The sequence below is a fragment of the Herpailurus yagouaroundi genome, unplaced genomic scaffold (assembly GCF_014898765.1).
Source record: "Herpailurus yagouaroundi ecotype Mexico unplaced genomic scaffold, PumYag 182, whole genome shotgun sequence".
Lineage (NCBI taxonomy): Eukaryota > Metazoa > Chordata > Mammalia > Carnivora > Felidae > Herpailurus > Herpailurus yagouaroundi.
The window spans coordinates 58,991,630-59,013,973 of NW_024412413.1; the positions used below are offsets into that span (position 1 = coordinate 58,991,630).

General features: G+C 59.6%; 2 protein-coding genes across 2 annotated transcripts in view; both read right to left on the minus strand.

Annotated features, from left to right (window-relative positions):
- Window positions 1-1,708: 1,708 nt before the first annotated feature.
- NXPH4 (neurexophilin 4) lies at window positions 1,709-11,157 on the minus strand. The gene is made up of 2 exons (XM_040491659.1): window positions 10,946-11,157; window positions 1,709-3,281 (listed from the first exon to the last, which is right to left on the minus strand). Exons 1-2 carry the CDS (start codon window positions 11,000-11,002, stop codon window positions 2,427-2,429), a joined length of 912 nt encoding a protein of 303 aa, XP_040347593.1. The 5' UTR covers window positions 11,003-11,157; the 3' UTR covers window positions 1,709-2,426.
- A 3,548-nt stretch (window positions 11,158-14,705) lies between these two features.
- The window catches only part of LRP1 (LDL receptor related protein 1), an 82,354-nt gene continuing 74,715 nt past the window's right edge, over window positions 14,706-22,344 (minus strand). The window contains exons 73-89 of the mRNA XM_040490431.1: window positions 22,317-22,342; window positions 22,073-22,207; window positions 21,881-22,000; window positions 20,693-20,961; window positions 19,964-20,142; window positions 19,361-19,467; window positions 18,997-19,113; window positions 18,381-18,557; window positions 18,091-18,231; window positions 17,815-17,988; window positions 17,383-17,544; window positions 16,792-16,966; window positions 16,509-16,610; window positions 16,293-16,357; window positions 16,093-16,183; window positions 15,850-15,994; window positions 14,706-15,681 (exon numbers count right to left, since the gene is read on the minus strand). Of these exons, the coding sequence (XP_040346365.1) occupies window positions 15,541-15,681; window positions 15,850-15,994; window positions 16,093-16,183; window positions 16,293-16,357; window positions 16,509-16,610; window positions 16,792-16,966; window positions 17,383-17,544; window positions 17,815-17,988; window positions 18,091-18,231; window positions 18,381-18,557; window positions 18,997-19,113; window positions 19,361-19,467; window positions 19,964-20,142; window positions 20,693-20,961; window positions 21,881-22,000; window positions 22,073-22,207; window positions 22,317-22,342 (2,326 nt within the window). The 3' untranslated portion in view covers window positions 14,706-15,540. The remainder of the gene's footprint in view (window positions 15,682-15,849; window positions 15,995-16,092; window positions 16,184-16,292; window positions 16,358-16,508; window positions 16,611-16,791; window positions 16,967-17,382; window positions 17,545-17,814; window positions 17,989-18,090; window positions 18,232-18,380; window positions 18,558-18,996; window positions 19,114-19,360; window positions 19,468-19,963; window positions 20,143-20,692; window positions 20,962-21,880; window positions 22,001-22,072; window positions 22,208-22,316; window positions 22,343-22,344) is intronic.

Here is a 22,344-nt window from a genome sequence, read left to right on the forward strand (position 1 = left end):
TAATTCAATGAATCTTAAAGAGTGGGCACTTGCCCACTCGTGGTGACAGTGAAACCTCTCTTCAATGATTCTAAAAAGCAGTGATTTTGAGAATCATTGCCTTACTTAGCAACATTACACATTCATTCATTTAGTCATTCAACAGACACAGTGAGCTCCTACTCTGTGCCAGACATGCCATAGCTTTGGAGATACAAGAATAGATCACTGACTGCTGGGACATAAGAGGCAAACAGGTGGAAAAAAATGCAACAAGTGCAATTACAGGCAGGGGCAACTCAGCTCCCAGATGTCCAAAGTGTCCAAGGGAGAAGGGGTGGGAGAAGAGAAGAGGATGGCTGTAGAGGAGGCAGTTTGTGAGTCAGAGGAAGTGGAGGAGGACAATCCATCACAAAACATATTCACACGCAAAGTTTTAATCTCCAGGACATGCTATTTTATCATTGCCTTACAAGCGAAGAAACTGAGGCCCAGATGGGCTAACTTGCTAATTCCAAATATTCCCACTTGGCTCTCATACCAGGCCTCAGAAGTCCCCTCTTAGCTTTAACCTCCTTCCCTCCCACTCTAGCCTCAGGTGTTCTCAGTTCTTTCCAGCAATAGGCCCTGGGTTAGGGTTCTTCTCCTTCCTCCAATCTCTGACCCAGAATCACCTCCCACCGCCCTCTTCCTTTCAGTTGATCTTGTGATCCTGCCATCCATCCATCCATCCATCCATCCAAAGATTTATTTTCCCCATCACCAACTTTTCATTCCCAGGCATGTCTGGGTGGGACTCACCTCTGACTCAGTTTCCCGCTGACTAGTGGGCAACTCCTTGGAGAACACTGCCTTCTCCGAGTCGGTACCGTGGCCCAGGACTCCAGGAGAAGGAAAGCAGAAGAGGAGGTGTCGATAGGTGTCGTTCTGTGCCTCAGCTTGTCCGTACCCCCTCCCTAGCCCCAGTCAGGGGTCCCCAGGGGAGGGGGGCGGCTGAGCTTGAGAACTGCTAATGAAGCCGCAGCCAATTAACGCCCGGGCCAGGGTTGGGGGCGGATAAAATTAGCAGCGGCGGCGGCGGCAGAAGGGAGCTGGAGGCGGGGGTGGGGAGGGTGGCCAGCTGGCTTAAGGGGGCCTTGTTTGCAGGCGGCGAGCGGCGGCGGCGCGGCCAGGCTCTCTAAACTCGCGCCGCTCGTCCCTTCCCCCACCCCCTCGTCTCTGGCCTCCCTCCCTCAACCGTCTGCAAACTCAGCGCCCACGAAATTAGGAAGGAAAAGGAAGATCGATGACTCCAGATGCCGCAAACACCGTTCCCCCTCCCCCCCACCTGCCGCCTCCCGCCAGCCCCTCGGAGCTTAGCAGGTTGTCAGCGCTCTGCCTACGCTGTCCCTGCAACTCGATCCCATTTCAAGGCCTTATACCTCCTCCCCCAAGTCGTCGCCAACAGTCCGCTGGTAGTCCCCTCTCAGGTCTCACCCCCATTCTGTCTGCTGCAGCTTCCCCTCTTTTTCGCCCACCCCTGGGAGAAAATCCCCACCTCAGTCAGGGCTCCTACCGCAAGGGTCGCCCTCATCTCCGTCCGACCTGGTCTTGGATGCCCTCCAAGGTGCCAACTCCGTCAATATTTGCCTCAGTTTCCAGAAGCCGCCCAGAGAGGAGGCCCTGGCCAGGTCTCTGCCAGACTTAGACCCACATCACCACCACCCCCTACAAAGGTCTCACACAGACGCGTATTGGATTTCACTTTATTTTGTTCCCTTTCCCGTCTGTTTTGGCGTAGAAAAAATATCACCGAGAGGAAGCAGCCGGAAAGGGGCAGGTGGAGCAGGACTGCAGGGACAGGAGGGAGGTGGGCAGAGAGCAGGGGCCGAGTCGATCGCCTAGGCCCAGGAGTTCTGCTTCCGCTACCCTAATTAGGGTTGGGGGGGGGGGGGAGGCGGACAGGCATACCGCTGGCAGAAGGGGTTGGGGATAGGCCGCAACTTACGAGCCTAACAGTCTTTACGTGGGGGACCGGATGGAACAGGAGGAAAAGCGCCTGGGGGTAAGACAGGGTGCGTGGAGGGTGCCAGGCCAGGCGTCGTTACAGATGCGGACAAAGGGAGTGTCCAGCCCAGCGCCGGGGTATAAGGGGGGACCCGATGCAGACGTAAGGGACACTGGGACCGCCTCCAAGCCCCGCCTATTCCAGGCCTGCGCTCCTGCCCCTTCATTTTGGGAGGTGGCGGAAGGGGCTACAGCCACCTCCGTCTCGTTAGCGCTTCCCATAAGGAAAAGGAGGACCCACGCCACCTGATGGCTGATGGTCCCCGGGAAGGCTGTTCCCTTTGCCCTCAGAGTGGAAGGGGTGAATGCGGCCCCAGGAGCTGCGGGGCACGGGGAGGGGTCCCACTTAGGGAGGCCGGGATTTGGCGGGAAGCTTAGGGCCCAGGCGAGTGCGAGGCGCACTACCCAAAGTAAGGGTGCTCACTCTGGAAGTTATAGTCTGGGCACACCTTCTGTACTAGTTTGTAGTCAAAGCTGAGGAAGGAGACGAAGATGCAGATGACTTTGAAGGGCTTGGCGCAGAGCCAGGCGGCCTGGCTCTGCGTGTGCTCGGTGAAGCACACTTGCGATGGGTCGTACAGGCACGGGCGGTGCTTGCGCGCGCGGTTTGTCTTCTCATACTCCACGTGGCAGTTGAAAGCGCGTGACTCTTTGGCCCCGGGCACTCCCAGCGCGCCCCCGAATGGGGCCGCCAGCGCGCCCCCGAGGGTGCCTCCTAGCCCGGGTCCCGCGGCCGCTATCCCCAGCGGGGCCCCCAGCCTAGGCAGCACCCCCTCCAGGGCCAGCGTAGACTGCAGAGGATGGGGGGCGGGCCCCGGCAGCCAGACTCCCCCGAACTCGACACGCTTGGAGGGCGGCACAATACTGACGCTGAGGTTGCCCAGGCTAGACGAGTTGTGGCGGAAGTACACGCTGAAAGTACCGTTCACGTGGTCCACGATCTTGCCTGTCACCAGCAGTGAGAACTTGAGAGTGTGTACCCGGAAGTAGAAGTCCCCCCAGCCGAAGATCTTTTTGGCACGGGCCGCTTTGATAGACGGCTTTCTCTTCGTGCGCTGCACAGGCAGCGCCCCAGCCCGGGCCAGTGCCCTGGTGTGATTAGCCGGCCAGGCCCAGCTCCAGGCGCCAGTAGTGCCCAGACCGTGGGATGACCTCGGCACCGGGAGCTGTTGACCAGGGGCGCCCCCTCTGGCCGCGGCGGGGCGCAGCTCCAGGTACTGAGGCCTCCCGGACTCTGGTATCTGAGCACTGACGACCTGTGGACAAAGAAAGGGCAGGAAAGAAAGACGCTGGGGTTGCGCCAGGCCATCCCATGGCCCTACCCCCACTAGCCCCTTTCCCCAGCCCCTAGGGAAAGCGGGTAGTCCACAGTCAGTGGTTCAGGGAGTGTGCATTGGTGCAGGCCTGCAGCCCTTTCAACCTCTGTGCTCTTGGCCAACTCACGATCCAGTCCTCAGTTTCTACATCTGTGAAATGACACTGAGAATCCTTGTGTTCTCAGAGAACTCCGATGCGGGCTGAGAAATCCAAAAAGCAAAAGCTTTTTGAAAAGGGAGTGGAGCCGGCTCTCCTGGCCTGGAGCCTGGTTGGTTCTGAATAATGGTGGGCCAGGGAGGAGGTGGACTCAGGCAAGCCAGGCCATGACCAATGTCAACAGTCAGCATCAAGAAAGAAGCGAAGACCTCCCAACACCTCTGCCGAAGCTAAAGCCCCTACCCAGGCCTCGGCCTCTACTCCCTGGCGGGGAGGGGCCCGGAAAACCGGCTGAGCTAATAGTGGAGATCTCGGCGCTGTGGATTGCGGCTTGGGGGCTGCGTGGGCACCCCTCTCGGCCTCCAGCGCTCTTACTGTGGGGGAGGCCGCCTAGTGGTCCTTCCCTGGTCTTATAGGGGGCCGGAGGACCGCCCCCGCCCGCCCTCTCCCGTCTCTGCGTGTCTCAGGTGGCGGCCGATCTGGGAGACAGCGCGGGCGCGAGTACAAGATGGATCGAGAGGCGGGAGCGGCCGGGCCAGGCCCGGGCCATCAATTATCTGGGGCGGGTGGGGTGGGGTGGGGGGGGGTGGCCGGGAGTGAAGGAGACGTGCGAGAGCCAGAGGAAGAAATATGGAGATGCCGCTCCAGCGAGGGGAGCGGGAGGGAGAGGAGCCGTGAGTGTCAGAATGTGTCAGTCAGACTGGTAGCTGTGGCCGGTTACTGTGGCCCTTACTGTGTGTACGTCAGATTGCAGGGAGCGGGTGCTGTGTGTGTCAGCCTGGGGTGGCTGTGTTTCTGTCAGCCCCGGATGGTTATAGGTGTGTGTCTGTCTACCTGGAGTGATGGTGTGTGTGTGAGCATGTGCACGCATGCACACTCACCATGTGTCTCAACCCATGGTGATGAGGGTGTGTGTCTGCTTCAAGTGGCTGTGTGTGGCTGGGGTGTGTGTGTGTGTGTGTGTCCACCTGCCTATATCAGTCTGAGGAGTCTGTGTGTGTGTCTGCCTGCCTGTGGGGCTGAATGCCTGTTGTGTCAGTCTGTGGTGGTTCTGTATAGATGCCTGGGTTGTAAATGTGCCTGGCTTGGCTGTGTGTGTGTCTTTCCGTGTGTTGACCTGAGTGAGGCCGTGTATCTATCCGTTTGTGGTGGCTGCGTCACTGAGACTGGTGTAGTTGTATGCCTCAGTTGACCGTGTCTGGTTCTCTGGAGGTGTCACTTTCCTACATGAGCTCCTATCATCCTCTGTCCATGTGTCGAGCTCTTTCTCAAGGGTGTGTGTCAGTGTATCCACAGTGATAGAACCAGTGCGGTCTGTTCCCCCCGGGGGGTGCATATGTGTGAGTTGTATATGAATGGTCCCTGGGAGGTTCCACACTGGCCTGCCCGCAGAGGTTTGGGTAGGTAAAGAGGCCTGGCAGCATGGGTGCCCCCCTCTGTTTGCACACACCCTTGTGTACACACTATGAGTCCACAAGGGACAGGAATGGCAGAGTCAAGCTGCTGGGCTAGAATCTCCACCGCCTGGTCCCCATTCCCGCAGCACTGCGATCCCGGGTTATTAATGCCGCCGCCACCCGCTCGTCATACATATTTATCGCCCCCCTCATTCCTCCTCCCGTCCATCCCTCCTCCCAGCTCAGGTGAGGGGGGCGGGGGCGGCAGGAGTGATTGACTCAGACAGACAAGCTTGAGCTGGCAGCTAACACCAGGAGGGTGGGTCTGAGAGGGGCTGTGGGAAGGGTCCCAGGCCACTGTGGGGGAGGGGTGGCAGGCTTCCCAGGAAGTGGGCTTGGAGAGTGCAGGGTGGGGCTCAGAGAGGTCTAGGAGGAGGGAATACATGAACCTTGCCTGGAAAGTCAAAGAAGGGGGGGGGAGTCCTTTGAACTCTGACTCCTAATCTGCACACCCTTCTAGACCCAACACTGCCTTTCTAGGGGCATCCATCAATACCCAGTCACCTGCTCTTATGACCCTAAATGCTTCTGAGGAGACACCCACTCCCAGCACACCCCGGCAGCACTCATTGTCCTGCACCCAGCCCAGGACTTGTCAAGGGCTGGTTCAGTCCAGCAACTCCATGAAGGCAGGGGCTGGGAGAGGGAAGGAGGTTTGGCCGGGTGGTGAGGGTGCTGGGTGTCCCCCTCCCCTGATTCCAGACAAATTGCTGTCTGTGCTTCTCTGATCCTGGCAAATCCCTGGGCTTTGGGCACCCACACCCCCACCTACTGCAGGAGACTGCCAAGATAAAGGGAAGAGTTGGGGGGTTGGCCAAAGCGACCTTGGGGGGAGCTCTGACAGGGAGGGGTGAGTCTGTGAGGAAACGAGCCGAGAAATGGGAACATGGAATAAAATAAAATAAAATAAAATCCTCCCTCTGGCTTCCTCGCTTGCACGCTCGCTCTCCCTCTCGCGCTCCCTCTTTCACTGTTTTTCCATCTCTCTCCGCGACTCTTACCCCAGTCTCTTCCTCACTCTGTCTTGAATTTTCTCCTTCCGTGATTCTGTTTTTCTCCCTGTTTCTGTCTGTCTCTTTCGGTTCTTTCCCTCTATCCTTCAGGCTGTCTGCCTCTATCTGTGGGTGGGGGAACGAACAGGGAAAGCAGGGTAAGAAAGGAGCCCCTCTTTCCTGAGATCCATGGTGGTGTCCCCCCCCCCCATAACTGAGAGAGGGAGCAGGGTGTTGTCTGAGGAGGGGTCCCCGTCGCTCCAGAACTGGTTTAATTAAGCTAATTGGGCGCGGTGACATTTGCCGAGGGGAGAGGCTAGTCTGGCTGTTGGCCGCAGGGGGCGGAGGTGCTCAGCGGCAGGCGGGGGTGTGGGTATGGGTGGGGGGTGCGCCTCACCAGGCGCCTCCAGGCCCATGCGGGGCGGGCACCCAGCCAGGAGTGCTTTGCCCCCAAGGCAGTGAGCCCACGCAATGGAGGGGAGTTGAGGCTGCCTCTTGCTGGTGAACAAACTCCACTGTGTGTCTGTGGGGGGGCCTCTTTTGGGATGGGACCGCGGGGGAAAGGGGGAAGGTTCACGCTATCGGCCCCCCAGCCGCATTGCAGGGCGCACCTCCCCCAGGCCTCCAGACCAGTCCCTGGCTTCTCTCCGGCTGTGTAGGTCAGGCGGGGCCGCTCAGGATTCCGGACCGGGGGAAGGGAACGGCACCCTGTGGTTGGGGAAGGAACAGTGCTCCAGGCCAGGACTGGGGAAGGGGAGGGAATAGCGTGTTAAGCCTTTGCACCTAGAAAGGGACAAGAGGAGGGCACCGCAGTCAGGGCGGGGTGGAATTCACAGGGTCTGGCTGGGAACCAGGGATGGAGACGGGGGTAAGCACATTGGTGGGAGGACAGGACAGTCTGGGTTGAGGACTGAGACTGGGGTTGGGGATTCGGCAGGCACAGGTATATGGTGCAGAGATGAGGATGGAAGGAGGATAGGCATGGGAACAGGGATGAAGAAGAGATCAGAAATGGTGGATAGGCATTGGGTAGAGACAGGGATGTAGATGGGATAGGAGCTAGGGGAATGAAGAGGGGCAGAGAATGCAATGGGAACCAAAATGGGGATGGGGAGGACAAGGATGGTGGATGAGGGATGGGCACTGGGAAAGAGAAGCAGGATTGAGAGTGGGGTAGGACCTGGGAGATGGGGATGGGGAGCAATTGGGGGTGAGAACAGGAATGGGTAATGGTTATTGGGCAGAGAGAGACAGGGATGCTGAGGGATGCAGAGACCCAGGAGATGGGGACGGCAAATTGTAAATGGGGACTGGAATGGGCAATGGGGGACAAGGAAGGAGATGGGAGACAGGGACGGAGCCACGAGCTGAGGACCAGGTATGGGGGACAAGTCAGAGGAAAAGGCAGACGATGGGCAGGATTAGACTACCGGAGGGGGCCAGGCAGGTGGAAGCGAAGATACCTCCTTCCAGACCCTACTATAGCGTGAGGGGGCGGGGACCGCTGGTGGGGCGGGCTCTGCCCTTGGGCTGGGCGCCCCCCTCCCCCTCAGCCCCGCCTGCCCGCCTGCTTGAGGCCTGCAGCGCAAGGCTCACCGTTATCTGAATTTTGATTTTATTTTATTTTATTTTATTTCCCTGCTTCCTAGAGCCGGCGCGGTCCCCCCGGGAACGGCCGCCCCCCGCCCCCCGCCCCGCGCCTCACTTTTTTTTTGCAATAAATGTGCCTATAAGGGGGGGGGGGCCGGGGGGGGGGGGGGGGGGGGGGTGGGAGCCGCGGAGCGGGGATGTAATTTCCCGAAGCCGGAGCCGGAGGGGGAGTGGGCGGGGTGGAGGTGGAGGAGGGGCAGGAGAGGGAGAGGGGGAGACTCGCCAATTTCTAGAGCTCAAGACAGCACTCCCTGTTCCCCATTTCCACCCCATAGCTGGATTCCACCCTAAGCCCGGCGACTAACCACTGCACCCAGCAGTGCTTGAGCCCTGCCCCATGACCCTGTCCTCTCTCTAGTATCCTGTCCCCTTCCTGGCCCCCAATCATGTGGAGTTGCAGGGATCTGTTCAAAGTTCCCCGTCTCCTTGACAATGACTTCATCTCTGAGCCCTGAGATGCCCCCTCCACTTACCTGGTCTCTTTCAAGGTTTATCTTGCCCCTTCCCAATGACCCCACCTCTGACCCCAGTGACCCTTCATTACCATATTTCTGTCCCCCAATTACCTCACCTCTTCCCTAGTCACTCAGTCCTGGATCTCCAACTCCTCTCCCACCCCAATCCCATGACCCTGTAAATTCTCCTTTCCAATGGGTACCTCTCTTATACATGCAGGATCTGGCCCAAGGGAGCTGTCACAGCGCCCTCCTTCTCCTGTGCCCCTGGCCCAGCTGCGGCCCGGATTACCCCCAAATCCCCACCAAGGCTCTGGGCCCTAGCCTAGGCGGCACGTGCCTAAGTGGCCCAGCCAGAGATTAGCTGAGGGGCTGGAGAGGGGTACAGAGGCAGGAGGGAGTGGCTAGATGCAGGGCTGGGGCTGGCCGGCTCTGAGAGGCTCGCTGGGGCCTAATCCTTCCCTGAAGCAGGATAGAGCTGGAAGGTCCCAAAGGGTCCCACCCCTGCCCTCCCCCAGCTAATTAGTAATTAGTGATTAGTGATTAGTGACTATTGATCGCCTGCTGCTTCTCCCAGTAGGCAGCCGCTTTGGCAAGGGGTGGGGAAGACGGAGACAGAGAGGGAGAGGAGTCAGAGACCATATCAGAAAGATCGGGAGGAAGGTCTGGCCAAGAGGCCACAGCCCCAGGGGCAACGGAAGCCCAGAGTCCTGGGCCCAGGAGGAGGGGCAAGTGACGGGGGTCAGGTGGTGCCAAAGACAGTGGGGTTATCATTGGACAATTAGGGTTTCCCAAAGAGCTACCTTGTAAACTGTCCCCCACCAGCCTCTTACCGTGTCAACATACTCCCATCTCTGGCACTGAGACAGCCCTGAGTGCACACACACATAAGCCACACTCAGATATATGAACACACCCTGAGGCTCACAATCCCATACCCACACTCAAATGCACTCAGGACCACAAGCATACAGACACTCACAAACCCCAGAGACTTACATATGGGCAACGCATGTACCCCGGCACACAGATGCACTGGAGACCCACCTTCGGGTACTCACAAGTGCACACAAGCACACACAGGTACTCAGACACACAAACGCCTCTCTGCACACATCCTGCCCCGCAATTACACGTATTTACACACCCACAGTCTTTACACACATGGAAACACTGATTCTCACAGGCACACAAGCTGGACTAAATGGCAGATACACTCTCCCCCACTGACTCCAACACGGAGGCCCACAGCTGCAGCTCACACACACTCAGACAGATCCCCATCGCTCACATCCTCATGCTTACTCTCCTTCGAGTCTTCACCAGATGTTTCATTCCCCTTCAGGGGGCAAAGAAAATTAAACCAGATCTGTCCACAGGGGAGTTTATTTGATAGGGAGAGTGGAGAGGAGAATGGGCACGGAAGTACAAAGGAGGGGCAGGGGAGTAGCATCCTTACCTCCTCTCCCCCAGGCCTTCACGTATACGGGTGGGTTGTGGGGCCCAGGCCCCATCCTGCAGTAGTGGATAAGGGCAGAGCTGGGCAGCAAGTCCAAAAGAAGCTCCTGCCAGTGGAAGCAGGTTTTGTGGAGGGGGCCCCTCTGCCCACCTTCCAGCCCCTCAAGGTCACCAGACGTGTTTGGGAGAGGCAGGGAGCCCGGTCACCAGCTTCACCTGGGCAGCCCCTACCCTGCTGGAGTGGCTGAGTTTGATTTGGCTAAGCAGGTGGGGTCCAAATGTTGGCAGGGGAGGGGGGGGGACTACATCCCTTACAGATTCTGTAGGGGCTGGAGCAAGGGTGCAGGAGTAGGGGTTTAGGAAGCTACCTGCCTGCCCTCAAACTAGGTAGGTACAGTTAGGGTGCAGGAACCAGAAAAGTCTCGGACAAGGAGGCAATGGAAGGAAGCAGGCTCCAGGTCCGAGGCCCCCATTGTGGGACACACAGCAGGGCACAGAGAGCTGCGCGGTGAAGCAGGCGCTTGCACTCACCCCTTCAAAGCCAACACCACACACCATAGCAGCTTACACATGCACCCTGGACCCCAGCACTAGACACCCAAGCCTTGCTGCCCCAAGACACATGCATGCACACAGGTGCACACGCTGACCCACACAGTCCACACCAGCACATATGAGCACACTGTGTTCGTGAGTTGAAGCCTCCAAGTTGGGAGGGAGCAGATCAAATCTGGGCCTCCTTAGCCTCTGTGTCCTCACCCCAGAGACTCAGGGAAAAGAGGCAGCCTAGGGATGTGGGGGCAAGGGGAGGACACCAAGAGAGACTCCCCTTCCAGACAGCCCCCACCCCCATCATCTGGGCGCGCGCGAGGGGTGTGTCTGTGAGGTTTGTGCAGGGGAGAAGGTGTCTCCGCGGGAAATGTGATGGGAGATCGTAGCCAAGTTCGGCCGTATCTGTGTGCGCGCGTGTGTTCGGGCCGCGGATGCTCGGAACACAGTGCCCACCTGGCATTGTGACAAGTGCAGAGAGGAGAAACGGAAAGGCAGGGTGGAGGAGTGGAAGGACAGACAGCGAGGAAGGCGAGCGAGGTTGGCGCGGAAAGACGGCAAGGCTGACACCCTGCTGGCTTGTCTGTCTGTCTCGCACTCCCGCTCAGTCTGGCGCACTCGCGGGTCGGGCTTCGTCCCCTCCCCCGCCTTGCCTGAAGCCAGATCCGAGTCGGGCCTCCACCCCGGCACCCGCCCCCAGCCCTCAGCCAACTTGGATTGGGAGAGCGCGTGTCCTGGATCAGGGAGTCTGTCTGTCCGCTTCCCCCACGCCGCGCAAAGTTGGGACGCTCCGCGCTGGGGGCGGGGCGGGCGCACCGAGCCCCTCGCACTCTGGGACCTTCGCGTCCCGGACCCGGCGCTCCCACTCCAGCCCTGCTGCCCTTACCTGCCTCAGGAGCCACGGGCCAAAGAGCAAGAGAAGCCATTCCGGGAGCAGCCGCATCTTCCCAGGCGGCCAGGCGGGGGGCGGACGGGACGGGTCCCGGGCAGGCCGGTGCCGGGCCTGGGGGCGAGGGGCCCCGGGCTGGCGCGCCGTGGGGTGGCTGCTGGAGCGGCGGGAGCAGGCGGCGCGGCCCGCGGACTGAGCGAGAGGAGCGGAGCTCGGCGCTGGGGGCGGGGCGCGGGCGGGGGAGAAAGTTGGGTCGGACTCGAGCGGGCGGGGGGGCGGGGCTCCGCGTCGCTCCAATCCCGGCCGCGCCCCGCGCGCCCCCTCCCGCCCAGCTGGGGGCACCGAAGGTGACTTTCACCCCGACACGCCCCGGACACGCCCCCAGCCCAGGTGCGAAGCGCAGAGGGTTGCGGGACCTAGGGATGGTGTACCGGAGAGGCTAGGTCTGTGCACCGATGAGGAATGGGGCAGGGCGTGGGGCTCGAGGCTCTGGGACCGTGTCCCCGAAGGGGTGCACGGCGGAGCAGGAGCCCTGGAAGACAGGGTCCCTCGGTGCTCCGGGCCCCTTTTATGCTCCGGGCTAAGGTGGGTCGGGGCAGGAGCAGGGCAGGGGCCGAGGTGAGGGCGGGCGGGGCCTCGGGGCGGCTGGGGCCGCGCGGCGCTGACGGGGATGGATGGGCGCCCCGCGGCTCATTCGGCCCGGAGATGAGAATCATTGATCACGGACGGAAACCCCATCACGTCTGTCAATAGGGCTGACAAACGGCGCCCGCCGCCCCCACTCCCGCCCCCAAGGCACCTCCGCGATCTCCAGACCCCTCTGCGGGACCGGCCGTTCACTTTTGCCCCTCTCCCCTCACTGCTGACCCCCGCGCGTCCCAGAGCGTCCCTGCATGGGGGTTGGGCAGGAAGTCCCCTCAGCGTCGCCTGCCCAGCCTCTTGGTGCAATCTCCATCCCTTCCCTTCCACTGTCCCATCTTTCACCATCAGCTCCTCTCCATCCTTGTCTCCTTCCTCCTCTGTCTCTGTCCTTGTCTCTGTCCCCAGCCCCAGCCTTGTCTCTGTCCCTATCCTCTTGGCTGTTTCTTCATAGGCTCCCTCCTCCCCCTAGTCTCGCTCTCTTCCCTGCCCAGGGAGTCTTCAGCTGTCAGCTGTTGCTATGCACTGAGGCTGTGGCTGAGGTTGTGGTATGACCGACACCTAGACAGTGTGAGATAGGGACAAGCAGAGAGATAGAGAGACAGACGCATATCCTGAGACATCGACACACCCCCAGGCATGCACGCAGATGCATTCACAGGGGCAGGCCACACCACGGAGGTGAGCACAGAGGCAGAGTGAAACACATTCACACAGAGACCAGCACGCACACGCAGACAGGTGCTCACCTAAAGGCACACTGACACACACAGATGGACATTCAGTTTACACACACACAGGAGCACACACAGACAGAGAGGTAAATGCACACTTGCACCAAGAGACAGGCATACCCAGCCAGGTACTCAGGCCCCAGCCCCCTTCCTCGCCCTGGCAGAGAGGCAAACGTCCACAGACAGAGATGGACACACACACAGGTGTATGCTGGCACTGGCAGTCCAAAAGACAAGCCCAGGCACATACAAAGAGATACTCAGATACAAGGATGTGACAGACACCAGAAAAGGATCCGTGATGCTGAGAAGATGAGGCAAACACAGAGACAGCCAGAGAGACAGCCAGAAGCCAGGAGGCAGGAACCCGGGTGCAGAAGGGGCAGAGAGTAGAGAGGCTGGAAGAGGCAGGAATGGCCAGGCCCAAGGCCCCAAGGCTTCAGAATCCCGAGCCCAAGTGTCAAGCACAGGGGTTGCCATGAGGAGGTAGATGGGGGCAGTGGGCACCCCCAGGCCTAAGGTACCCAGGGTAGCAGCCCATTACTAAGGTCCTGATCTTCTGGAGTCCTGACCCACCTCATCTCTTTTCCTTTTGCTAGTCTCAGGTCACCCCCTTCTGTCTCCAGCTACACACACACACACACACACACACACACACACACACAAACACATCCCGACACCCCCCCACCCCCCCGCTCCCATCTCTGAGTCTTTGCCTCTGCCCCTGTATCTCTCCATCTCCATATCTCTGTCTCTCATTCTGTCTGTATCAGCCTCTGCCCCTGGTTCTGACCCTGTCTCTTCTCCATCTCTGTCTCAGACCCCTCTGCTGTCCTTGCCAGGTGAGGAGTTCGAGGACTGCCTCCTAGTAGACACTCTCCTGGCTGGTCCTGGTGGGCAGAGGGAGGAAGCTGACTGGAGGGGCTTGCGTTCCAAGCCGCAGCTGGGGGCCCCTCTTGCTCGGCCCAGGATCTTGAGGCGACAGGCAGAGAATCAGTGGCTCCCCGGGGGCGCCAGATGCACGGCTGGCAGAGGGAGGGAGCGAGGGGGTGGGGCTGGTGGTGGTGGTGGGGGGAGCAGGCAGGCGCTGAGGGAGGGAGGGGAGCCGGCGGGCTGAGGGTGGAGGGGGTGTGGCATAATAGCCCGAGGGAAGGAAGTGAGAGGCTAGGCTCCGGTCCGCCTGCAGGTGCATAATTAGTGTTGGGGAGGGGGCTGTGCTGGGCTTAAGGGTGAGCGGCGCTGCAGGAGTGCCTACGCCACCTGGTGGACAGAGGAGGCCACAAGCCTCCCTAAGCGATCAACAAGGACGCCCCTTTTCCCCAGCAGGGTCGCTCTTCCCTGGGGCTCTGGGATGCTCCAGAGACAGTGGAGGATCTCAGAACTGGCTTAGAGGCTGAAGCCGGAGGCGATATCCCAGGACCAAGAGGGAAGGGGAGGGTTCTTATTTCTAGAGGTGCCTAGACCCATAGCTTCCTTAAAAAAGGAATAAGCTGAGGAAGTTGAACCAGGGAGGGTGGCAGAAAGAAATGTAGTGCCCTTCTTTGGGTGTTGGGTAATGGTTCTTCAGCTGCTTGCAAATGCCCTCCCTGAGCTCACATTTGCTGTAAAGGGGAGAGTGGTGCTGTAACTCTCAGTCTCCAACACTGTAGAGCCGCGTGACTTTCTGCAAGAGGTTCCCCTCCCCCGGCAAGGGTTTGAGGTAGACTTGGGACCCCTTTGACTGTAGCAGTCCTTTCCTGTCAACCCCTGGGATGTCACAATGATTGGTGAGCTGAATCTGTTGGTGGCCAGTGAAGCCTGGCAAACTGGTCTTCCCAGCTCTCCTTCAGTCCAGCCGGCCGCCTCCCCCTCCTCCTGAATCTAGGGTTCTACTCTTGGCATCTGATTAATTAGACTCTGTGAGGATGTTTGCGCTTCAGCAGCAAACTCAGGCATAGAGAGCTGTGTGGGACCACCCTGAAGGATCAGAAAGCCCTTGACAACCCCACTGTGTTCAGTTCTTACAGTGGGATTTCTCACTGTGGGAGATCGTTTTGGGTAGGGCTGGTGGTGCCCTGTAAGTGACAATGCAGAGAAACGGATTTGGAGTTACTGTCCTAGAGCCACAGGGAATACAAGATCCAGAAAGGTGAAGTCACTGGCCCAAGGTCACACAGCCAGGAGAAGCAGATCTTCCTCATCAAGTCCAGTGCCACCCCCTTCCCCTGCCAGCCAGATGGAGAGGGAGGCAGCTCAGGGAGAAGGGCACTTCTCAAGACCAGACTCTTCAGTCCTGCCTCCAGCACAGAGCACATCTCCCTCTGGTGGCCGAAGCAGGCAAGCACAGCCCAGCTCCCAGAGTCTGACACTCATAGGTAGACACAAATGGCTTTTTTCTTTCTTTCTTTTTTTTTTTTTTTACAATTTTATTTATAACAATATCTGTGTTATTTAGTTGTAAAGGAATTCAGCAAAAATTATTAAAACGTTCATGTCCCCAAAGCGGGGCTGCCCGCTTACCCTTTCTTGGTGTGCCCCACTTCCTCCTCATCCCCAGGGGAGGGAGGAGGAGGCTGGGGGACTGTTTACCAAAGAAAGTCTCCAGCCCTGGGAGCCACGGTGGGGGCACTGGAGAGAGGGAGGGCCTGTCTGGGAGGGGTGTTGAGCATGGCCATCTCAGGTGCCCCTAGAGTTGGGGGCTGGAGCATCGAATGGCATCCCCCAAGAACTAAAAAATTCCATCCTTTCCTTGCTACTTCAGCCAGAGCCAAATCTTCCAGACAGGGGCAGCAAAGGACTCTCCCTCCCCAGAACTGGCCCTCAGAGAGCTGGGAGGGATAAGATGGGGGTGGGGCGAGAGAGGGGAGAGCCTTGACAAAGTGTCTTGAACAGGGAGGGGGGCAGCACCACCAGCTCTCCCAGTGGGGGTGCATTTTGGTGGAAGGTGGGAGGTGGGTACCTGTGAGCCACAGGAGCCCCCAGAGTCCTCCCTGCCCCCCTCCCTGAAGGCAGCATGAGGGGGGTGCTGAGGAGCAGGCAGGAAGGAGGAGAACGGAGAGAGATAATACTGTGCTCGCTTGCTCACTTGCTCACTCACATATAAAAAGTAATTCCTTCATTTTTACATTTATACACCCCGGCAGGGCCGAGGAGGGGCTGGCTGGGCAGGAGGGGGCTCGTTGAAGGACTTCTCTGGCAGGGGGCAGGAGGCTCTCTGGGCTGAGTCCAGTGGTCAGGGCCCTATGCCAAGGGGTCCCCTATCTCGTCCTCAGGACCCCGGCCCAGGAGTTCTCGCTTCTCGTCCGTGCTGGCCAGGGAGTGGCGGCTGCCGTGGCCACCCATGTAGAGTGTGGCATACACAGGGTTGGTGAAGTTGGTGGGCTGCAAGGTGACAGAGGGTTCAGGTGGGGCGCAGGGGATGGGATCTGTGGCCCAGGCGCCCTACCTCCCCCGCCTCCATTCCATCATCCGACTCCGTACCCTCAGTCACCCCACCCACAGCCTCTTGTCCCTGCCCTGGAAGCCTCCTCCTCTGTCTTCCCAGCTCACCTTGTCAGGGTCCAGTGCAAAGTCAGCATCCAGTAGGCCCCCTACGTCGTCAGGCTCCCCGCCTTCATACATCTTATACGTGGGGTTCCCAATCTCCACATTCATGGCCCCATTGGTCATCCGCTGGTGCTGGAAGCCCTTAGCCCTGGGGGAGGCAGGATTATAAGGGGGCAGGGATGATAGGAGGGCAAGGTTAGGGTGATAAATGAATAGCCAGAATTTTCCAGACTCTCCACAACTCACCCTCGGACTCGCCGCTTGTACCAGAAAACCACTCCGGCTACCAGAAGCACCAGCAGCAACAACAGCAGAGGGATGAGGATAGAGGCCATATCTGGAGGGGAGGAGGTGGGAAATTGAGTCAGAGAGGCTCAGGGAAGTGAGGCCCAAATACCCCTGCTCCAGGTCCCTGAAGCTCTGTCTCCCCGTCCCCTGCCACCTACGTCCAGGCTGCTGCTGGCTGACCACCTGCTCCTCACACCGGGGCCCGGCCATGTGGGGTGGGCACCTGTAGACAGGAGGGGCAGAGCTGAGTAGGCACGACCTCCACAGTCATGGCTGCCAGGGGACTGGGAGGGGCCACAGGGTCCCGAGTGTCCTGCTCAGATTTGGGGAGGGGGAGATGGTCTAGGTCTTAGAAAGGCTCAGGTCCAACTCACTGGCACTCAGGCATCATTTTGCTGTTCATGGTACAGGAACCACCATTGCTGCAGTGGCCAACACAGGTCAGACAGCTGGGGGCCACCCGGCCATCAGAGCAGCTGCAGGAAGGAATGACAGGCTGGGTGGACTGGGAGGGGGTGTCTGAGGTGCTGAGGAAGGGGTGGGGCTGTCGGAAGTGCTAAGGAAGGGGCAGGGCAGGGAGGGGCAGGCCAGGGAGCGTGAGGCCAGGGCAGGGCAGGATCAAGGCCGGGCAGAACCGTGGGGGCAGGCCCCACTCACTTGCAGGTGACGTCCCCACTCTGCTTGTTGACCACACAGGCTCCATCCAGACAGCGGCTGCACTTGTTTACCTCGCACCTCGGCCCCTCGAAGTAGGCGGTGCAGCGGCACTGCCGGGAGCCATCGGCGGCCATCTGGCACGTGCCAAAGTTCTCACAGTAGCTGGAGCACTGCCCTGCGGTTGGGGGGTGGGAGAGGAGGTGCCTCAAGCCCCACCCTCATGAGGGTCCTCCACAGGTGGTGGGTGGGGGGAGCCAAACACTAAGGGGACTCCTAGGTCTTTTAGGTGACTCTCACCTCCTCCTGAGCCCCCTGCTGCCCCCCTCCCCGGTCACAGGTTTAGAGTATAAGGACGTCCCCAAATAGCCTGGCAGGGCACTGCTTTCGCTTGAATAATCCTGATGCCAGAGGGCTCACCACCTTGGGAGAAGTGTGCTGACACCTCTACAGGGATGGGGGGGATCATCTAGAGACTGCTTGAGCTGCGAATGGCCTCCCTCCCCAGAATCTGCCTCTTGACCATCACCCTTGGCTCTAGGTCCCCGAGCTCCCGTCATCCCCTCCCTTGGGGCCCAAGGATGGCTCACTCACGGTACTGGCAGCGGTCACCCAGGAAGCCAGGTAGGCATCGGCACTGGGGCTGGTTGCCCTGGTTGACGGTGCAGGTGCTGTTGTTGGCACAGTAGCCCGCACACACCTGCTGGGTGCATTTGGGGCCCGTGAAGCCCGTGGGGCAGCGGCACGTGGGCATGCCTGGCGGGAGAGGATGTGTGAGCGGGACCGTGGCCCACCCAGGCGCCGGCCCCACTGGAGGGGACCAGGGCTGGGAGGCCCGGGTGGAAGGCACGCAGCAGAGGAACGGGGGCACTGGGGCTGTGGGTTGCGGGCAGGAGGGGAGACAGAGGGGGAGCAGGGTGGGACAGGGTCTGGGGATCCGCCCCAGGCGGAACCAGTGGGCTGAGAGGCGGGAGGCTGGGGCTGAGGAGCCAGGCGCAGTCTTGGCGGGAGAACTGAAGGCCGTACCAGAGGGGGAGGCAGCGCAGGTGCCCCCGTTGCGACAGTACTCCCAGCACTGGTCCAGCTCACACTTGTCGCCTGTGTATCGGGGCTGGCAGCGGCACTTGGGCTGCCTCCGTGCATTGAGGAAGCAGCTGCCGCCATTGAAGCACTGCAGGTTACAGGTTCCGGGTCGAGGAGCTGCGGGAAGGACCATCAGGGCACAGAGCCAGGGGAAGAGGGGAACTCAGGGAAGAAGGTCCCGGGGCAGAGTGTGGGGACCCGGGAGGGGCACAAGCATACCATCTGGTGGTGGCGTGGGCGAGGGCACGGCCACACAGGTGCCATTGTCCAGCCGCTTCCCGTTGGGACAGGTGCAGACGGGCCCGCTGGGGCTCAGCAGGCAGAGCCACTCACACTTCTTGCGGTCACAGGGGTTGGTCACTGCAGGTGTGGGCGGGGGGGGGGGGAGGATGCTGAGCCTCGTGGACCCAGAATGTCCCCGCCACAATGCCCAGGACCCGAGGCTACAGCCTGGAGACTCTGCCCCCAGGCCTTCCCGGGCCCAGACTGGGCTGTCCCCCTATGCCTACCTTCAGGCTGTTTGTGTTGGTGGTACAGGACCACATCGGAGGCGTGGCTCAGGCCCCCTGTCAGGTTGATCAAGGGGCTGTGTCCAAACTTATGAATCTTGAAGACACGATTATTAATGTAGGTGACGCCATAGATGTAATCCTCAAAGACGTCGATGCTGAAGGGGTGACTTAGGCCTGGGGGAGGAGGTAGACTCAGAGGGGACTCAGGCCCTGGTCACTCTCCAGGACACCTGGGCTCCTGTGGCACCTCAAACTCAACACATCCTGTTCCACCTCTTGTGGCCACTACTGGCAAAAGGTCCCATCAGCCCTAGATTTCTGCGGTCAGGAAGGACTTCTGTTCCCTCTCCCCACATCTACTAAGCTCCTCCTGCCACCTCTGTTGCTTCCATGCAACTCAATGTCATTGGTAGAATGAATGAATGGGCAAGTGGGCCAGAGGGTGCAGGGCTGGTACACAGGGAGTCCAGTGGGGGTAGGCCTGGAAGGCACTGTAGGACTGTTGGGGGCCAGGATGAGGAGGATGGCAGGTGCTGGGTGAGGCCTTTGGACTCAGTGGGGAGGACAAGAGGCCCGAGGGCAGCGCTGGCTGAGGCTGCTCTAGGATGCTGACCTCGTTTGCTGTCAGCAGCCACGATGGGGTCCGTGCCATTGAGCCGGATGCTGCCGATGACTGAGAGCTTGGCATCTGCCCAGTACAGCCTTTCATTGTGATAATCCACAGCCAGGCCTGAGGGGAGGCAGAGAGCACTGTGAAGGCCCAGCCTCTGCCACCCCAGGCTCGAGGAAAAGCAGAAGTGTCTCCATGTTTGGGACAGCTCTACCCTGTTCCCATGACCACTCCCAGTCACTTCTAGAAAAAGCCTCCAAAACTCATTGCCCATCCCAGTCCAAGCCCCTCCTCCTCCAAGCTTTAACGTGACCTCAGGCTCAGCAAACCCACCCCTCCCACACCCCTTGCCCCTGCCTCCACGGACCTGTAGGCCATTGGATGTTGTCCTGTACCAGTGTCTCCCGAAGGGTCCCGTCCATTGCTGCCGTTTCAATTTTGGGGTGATTCCCCCAGTCTGACCAGTACATGGTGCTGGGGAAGGAGAAGAATTGAGCATGGGTAGGACCTGAGGGCTGCCAGAGCAGGCTGAGCAAGATGGGCCACCAGGTTGTGGCTTGGGCATAGGGACTGCTGGGTATTGGGAGGAGAGTGTTCTGTCTACCTCCTCCAGAGAGAACGAGGGGAGTCAGGTCCCTGATCAGGTTAAGGATCTTTTACTCTAAAAATACAAGGTGCCAATCCAGAGACATCAAAGTGGGCAGAGCTGCCCCCTGGAGCAAACAAGCAGCCCAAACTTGGCTGCACATGATGGCCAGGCAAGTGGAGGGCAGGCCCCTGCCTGAGCAGGCCAGCTGGGGATTCTGGGCAAAGGCGGCACCGGGGAGCACCAAAGATGGAGGTGGCCTGAAGGCCTAAGGGCTGGAGGAGGACTCTGACCCCAGGGTGGTCTGGAAGGGGAGGGACGCACCTGGGGATGCTGGGCTGCCCCAGAGGCTTCCCTGGCCTTCCCCCCGGGACCCCCGCATACCCTCTCAGTGGGTCCACCACAATGGCGTGCGGCTCGTCGATCATGCCCGAGATGAGCGTCTTGCGGTTCTCGCCCTTCATTTGCGCCACCTCGATCACATCTCGGCCTGAGTCAGTCCAGTACACGTTCCCGGCCACCCAGTCGACGGCGATGCCCCGTGGCATCTTGAGCCCTGAGATCTGAATGGGGGAGGGTGATAATGTCAGGGGCTACCACCTTTTGTCTTCCTGCCCATTATCCCCACCTGCACCTGCCAGCTCGTCCCTGTTAAAAAGTCATCCCAGATCGGGAGCCGGTTCTCTGATTTTGAAGAGGTTCAATGGACACTTACCTTATGGGCCATACCTAGAGCTTTCACATGTTTTGCTGGATGAGATATTATTACCTCGCTCTACTGAGGAACAAAGGCCCAAAGAGGTCAAATAGGTGGCTGAGACTGACACAGTGGATGGCGGTGACAATCAGGAACTGAACGTGGCTCTGATGCTGAAGGCCAGTGTGTCCATCGTACCCTGCCACCTTGGGCTGCAATGTGGCAGAGCCAGCTACTGATAATTCTCATTGCTCTGTCCACCTGTCGTGCCCACAACATAATCCCGAATGCCTTTTCCCGTCAGTCTCACCCTTTGCCCCCTTCCACTGTCCTTTTCAAACCCTGCTCTGAACCCTCTGGTCTTTGCAGTCTTCCCATCCAATCTGTGGAGATCCCATCCCGGGTGGGGTGCTCACATTGAGGTGGGTGACACCCCGGTCAATCTGTCGTCGGTGGCGGTTGGAAGTGGTGGGAGGTGCGGCAGGTGGCAGGCTGCGGTAAGAGATGGTGCCTGTGTGCCAGTTGGTCCAATAGACACGGCCAGCCTTGACATGGACATCCATGGCATCAATGCGGACACTCTCGTCACCCTGGAAGGCCTGCTCGTAAGCCGAATGGGGGTGACTGGGGAACAGGCTGCGGATCTCGTTGTCATCGGCGATGTATAGGACCTGATACTCAGAGCCTGGAGGGGCAAAAGTCCCGGTGTCAGGTGCAGAAAAAGGCAGGGGCAGGAGGCCAGGGCTGGGGGATGCCAGGCCTGGTGCCGGGATGTACTCCCTCCTCTCCTTCCCTGAGCTGGTCCAATAGGACCCGCTCCTCCAGGAAATCTTCTCTGCCTCTCCAGCCTCAGGGACTTCTGTCTCCTCATTGTCACTGGCTGGCATCACCACACTGTGCTACATGCTGTCTGATATATGCCCGTGGGCACACATGCATGTGGGGGTGTGTGTGCACTGGCACGGAGGGGTGTAGGCACGCACCGGCACGTGAGTGCACCTGGACGGGCGTGGTGGGGCTGTGTATTCATACATGCCCTCGTGTGCACATGGATGTGTGTGCACAGGTGTTTGGGGGTGTCTGTACACAGGCAGGTGCAGGTGTGCGTCAGAGCATATACACGTTCCCACCCCCCCAAAAGGTGAATGAGATGATAGTTGTGTTAACTCAATGAAGGGAAACCTTTCACTAGGTGTACATACATCAAATCATCACCTGTTCACATTAAATATCTGACAGTTTTGTCAATTATATCTCAATGAAGCTGAAAATAAGAAGCAAAGAGGCTAGCTACGACGTGATTGTGTGGTGATGCGTGTCTGTGTGCTCTCCTCCTGGGAGTGGCGGGTGAAGAGGCACATGTGGGATATGGGTATGTTGCCCCCACCCCAGACTTCTCCAGATGAACCAGCTCCCCAACCAGCACCCCGTGCACTGATGCCAGCCTCTGTGCTGCTGGCAGCTGGGCCCGTGGGTCTGGGCTCCTGCGCCTGGGCATGGGTGTGCCAAGGGGAGCACGTCCATCCACGTTAGCCCCATTTACACTCTGGTGTTGCATAGCCCCACCCACTCTTTCTGTCCTCTTCCGGCTGGTAGGCTGGTACCTTCGGCCTTGCAGGTGTTGTGAGTCTTCATGAAATTGCGGGCGCAGCTGCAGAGGTGGCCACCCTTGGTGTTGTTGCAGAGCTGTGAGCAGGTGCCGAAGCGCAGGCACTCATTGATGTCTGAGGGTTACAGGGGAGGGTCATGGAGAGTCCCGGGTTTCTTCCCGCCCCCTCTGAGTCCCGCCTTCTTACCTTGGCATCCGGGCTGGCCTGGCACAGTGTGGAAACCCGAGCGGCAGGCGCAGTAGGCGGCTTTCTCGGTGCGCACGCAGCGTGCCTCATCCCCGCAGATGCTGGCGTTGGTGGCGCAGCTGGTCAGCTTGGGGTCTGTGGGGGACAGAGTGGGCCCTCTCTCCTGAGCCACCTGGGCTTGGGCCTGGGTTCTCTGGCCCTCCGCAGGCCCCCCGCCGCCAGCTCCTTAGCACGCAGGGCTCACCGATGCTGCAGTCCTCCTCATCAGAGCC

Excerpts from the sequence above, each read along its gene's own strand:
- NXPH4 (XM_040491659.1), bottom strand. The coding sequence starts at position 11,002 with ATGCGGCTGCTCCCGGAATGGCTTCTCTTGCTCTTTGGCCCGTGGCTC. Across the intron at positions 3,282-10,945 it reads GCCCGTGGCTCCTGAGGCAG|GTCGTCAGTGCTCAGATACC; the intron begins GTAAGGGCAGCA and ends CTTTGTCCACAG.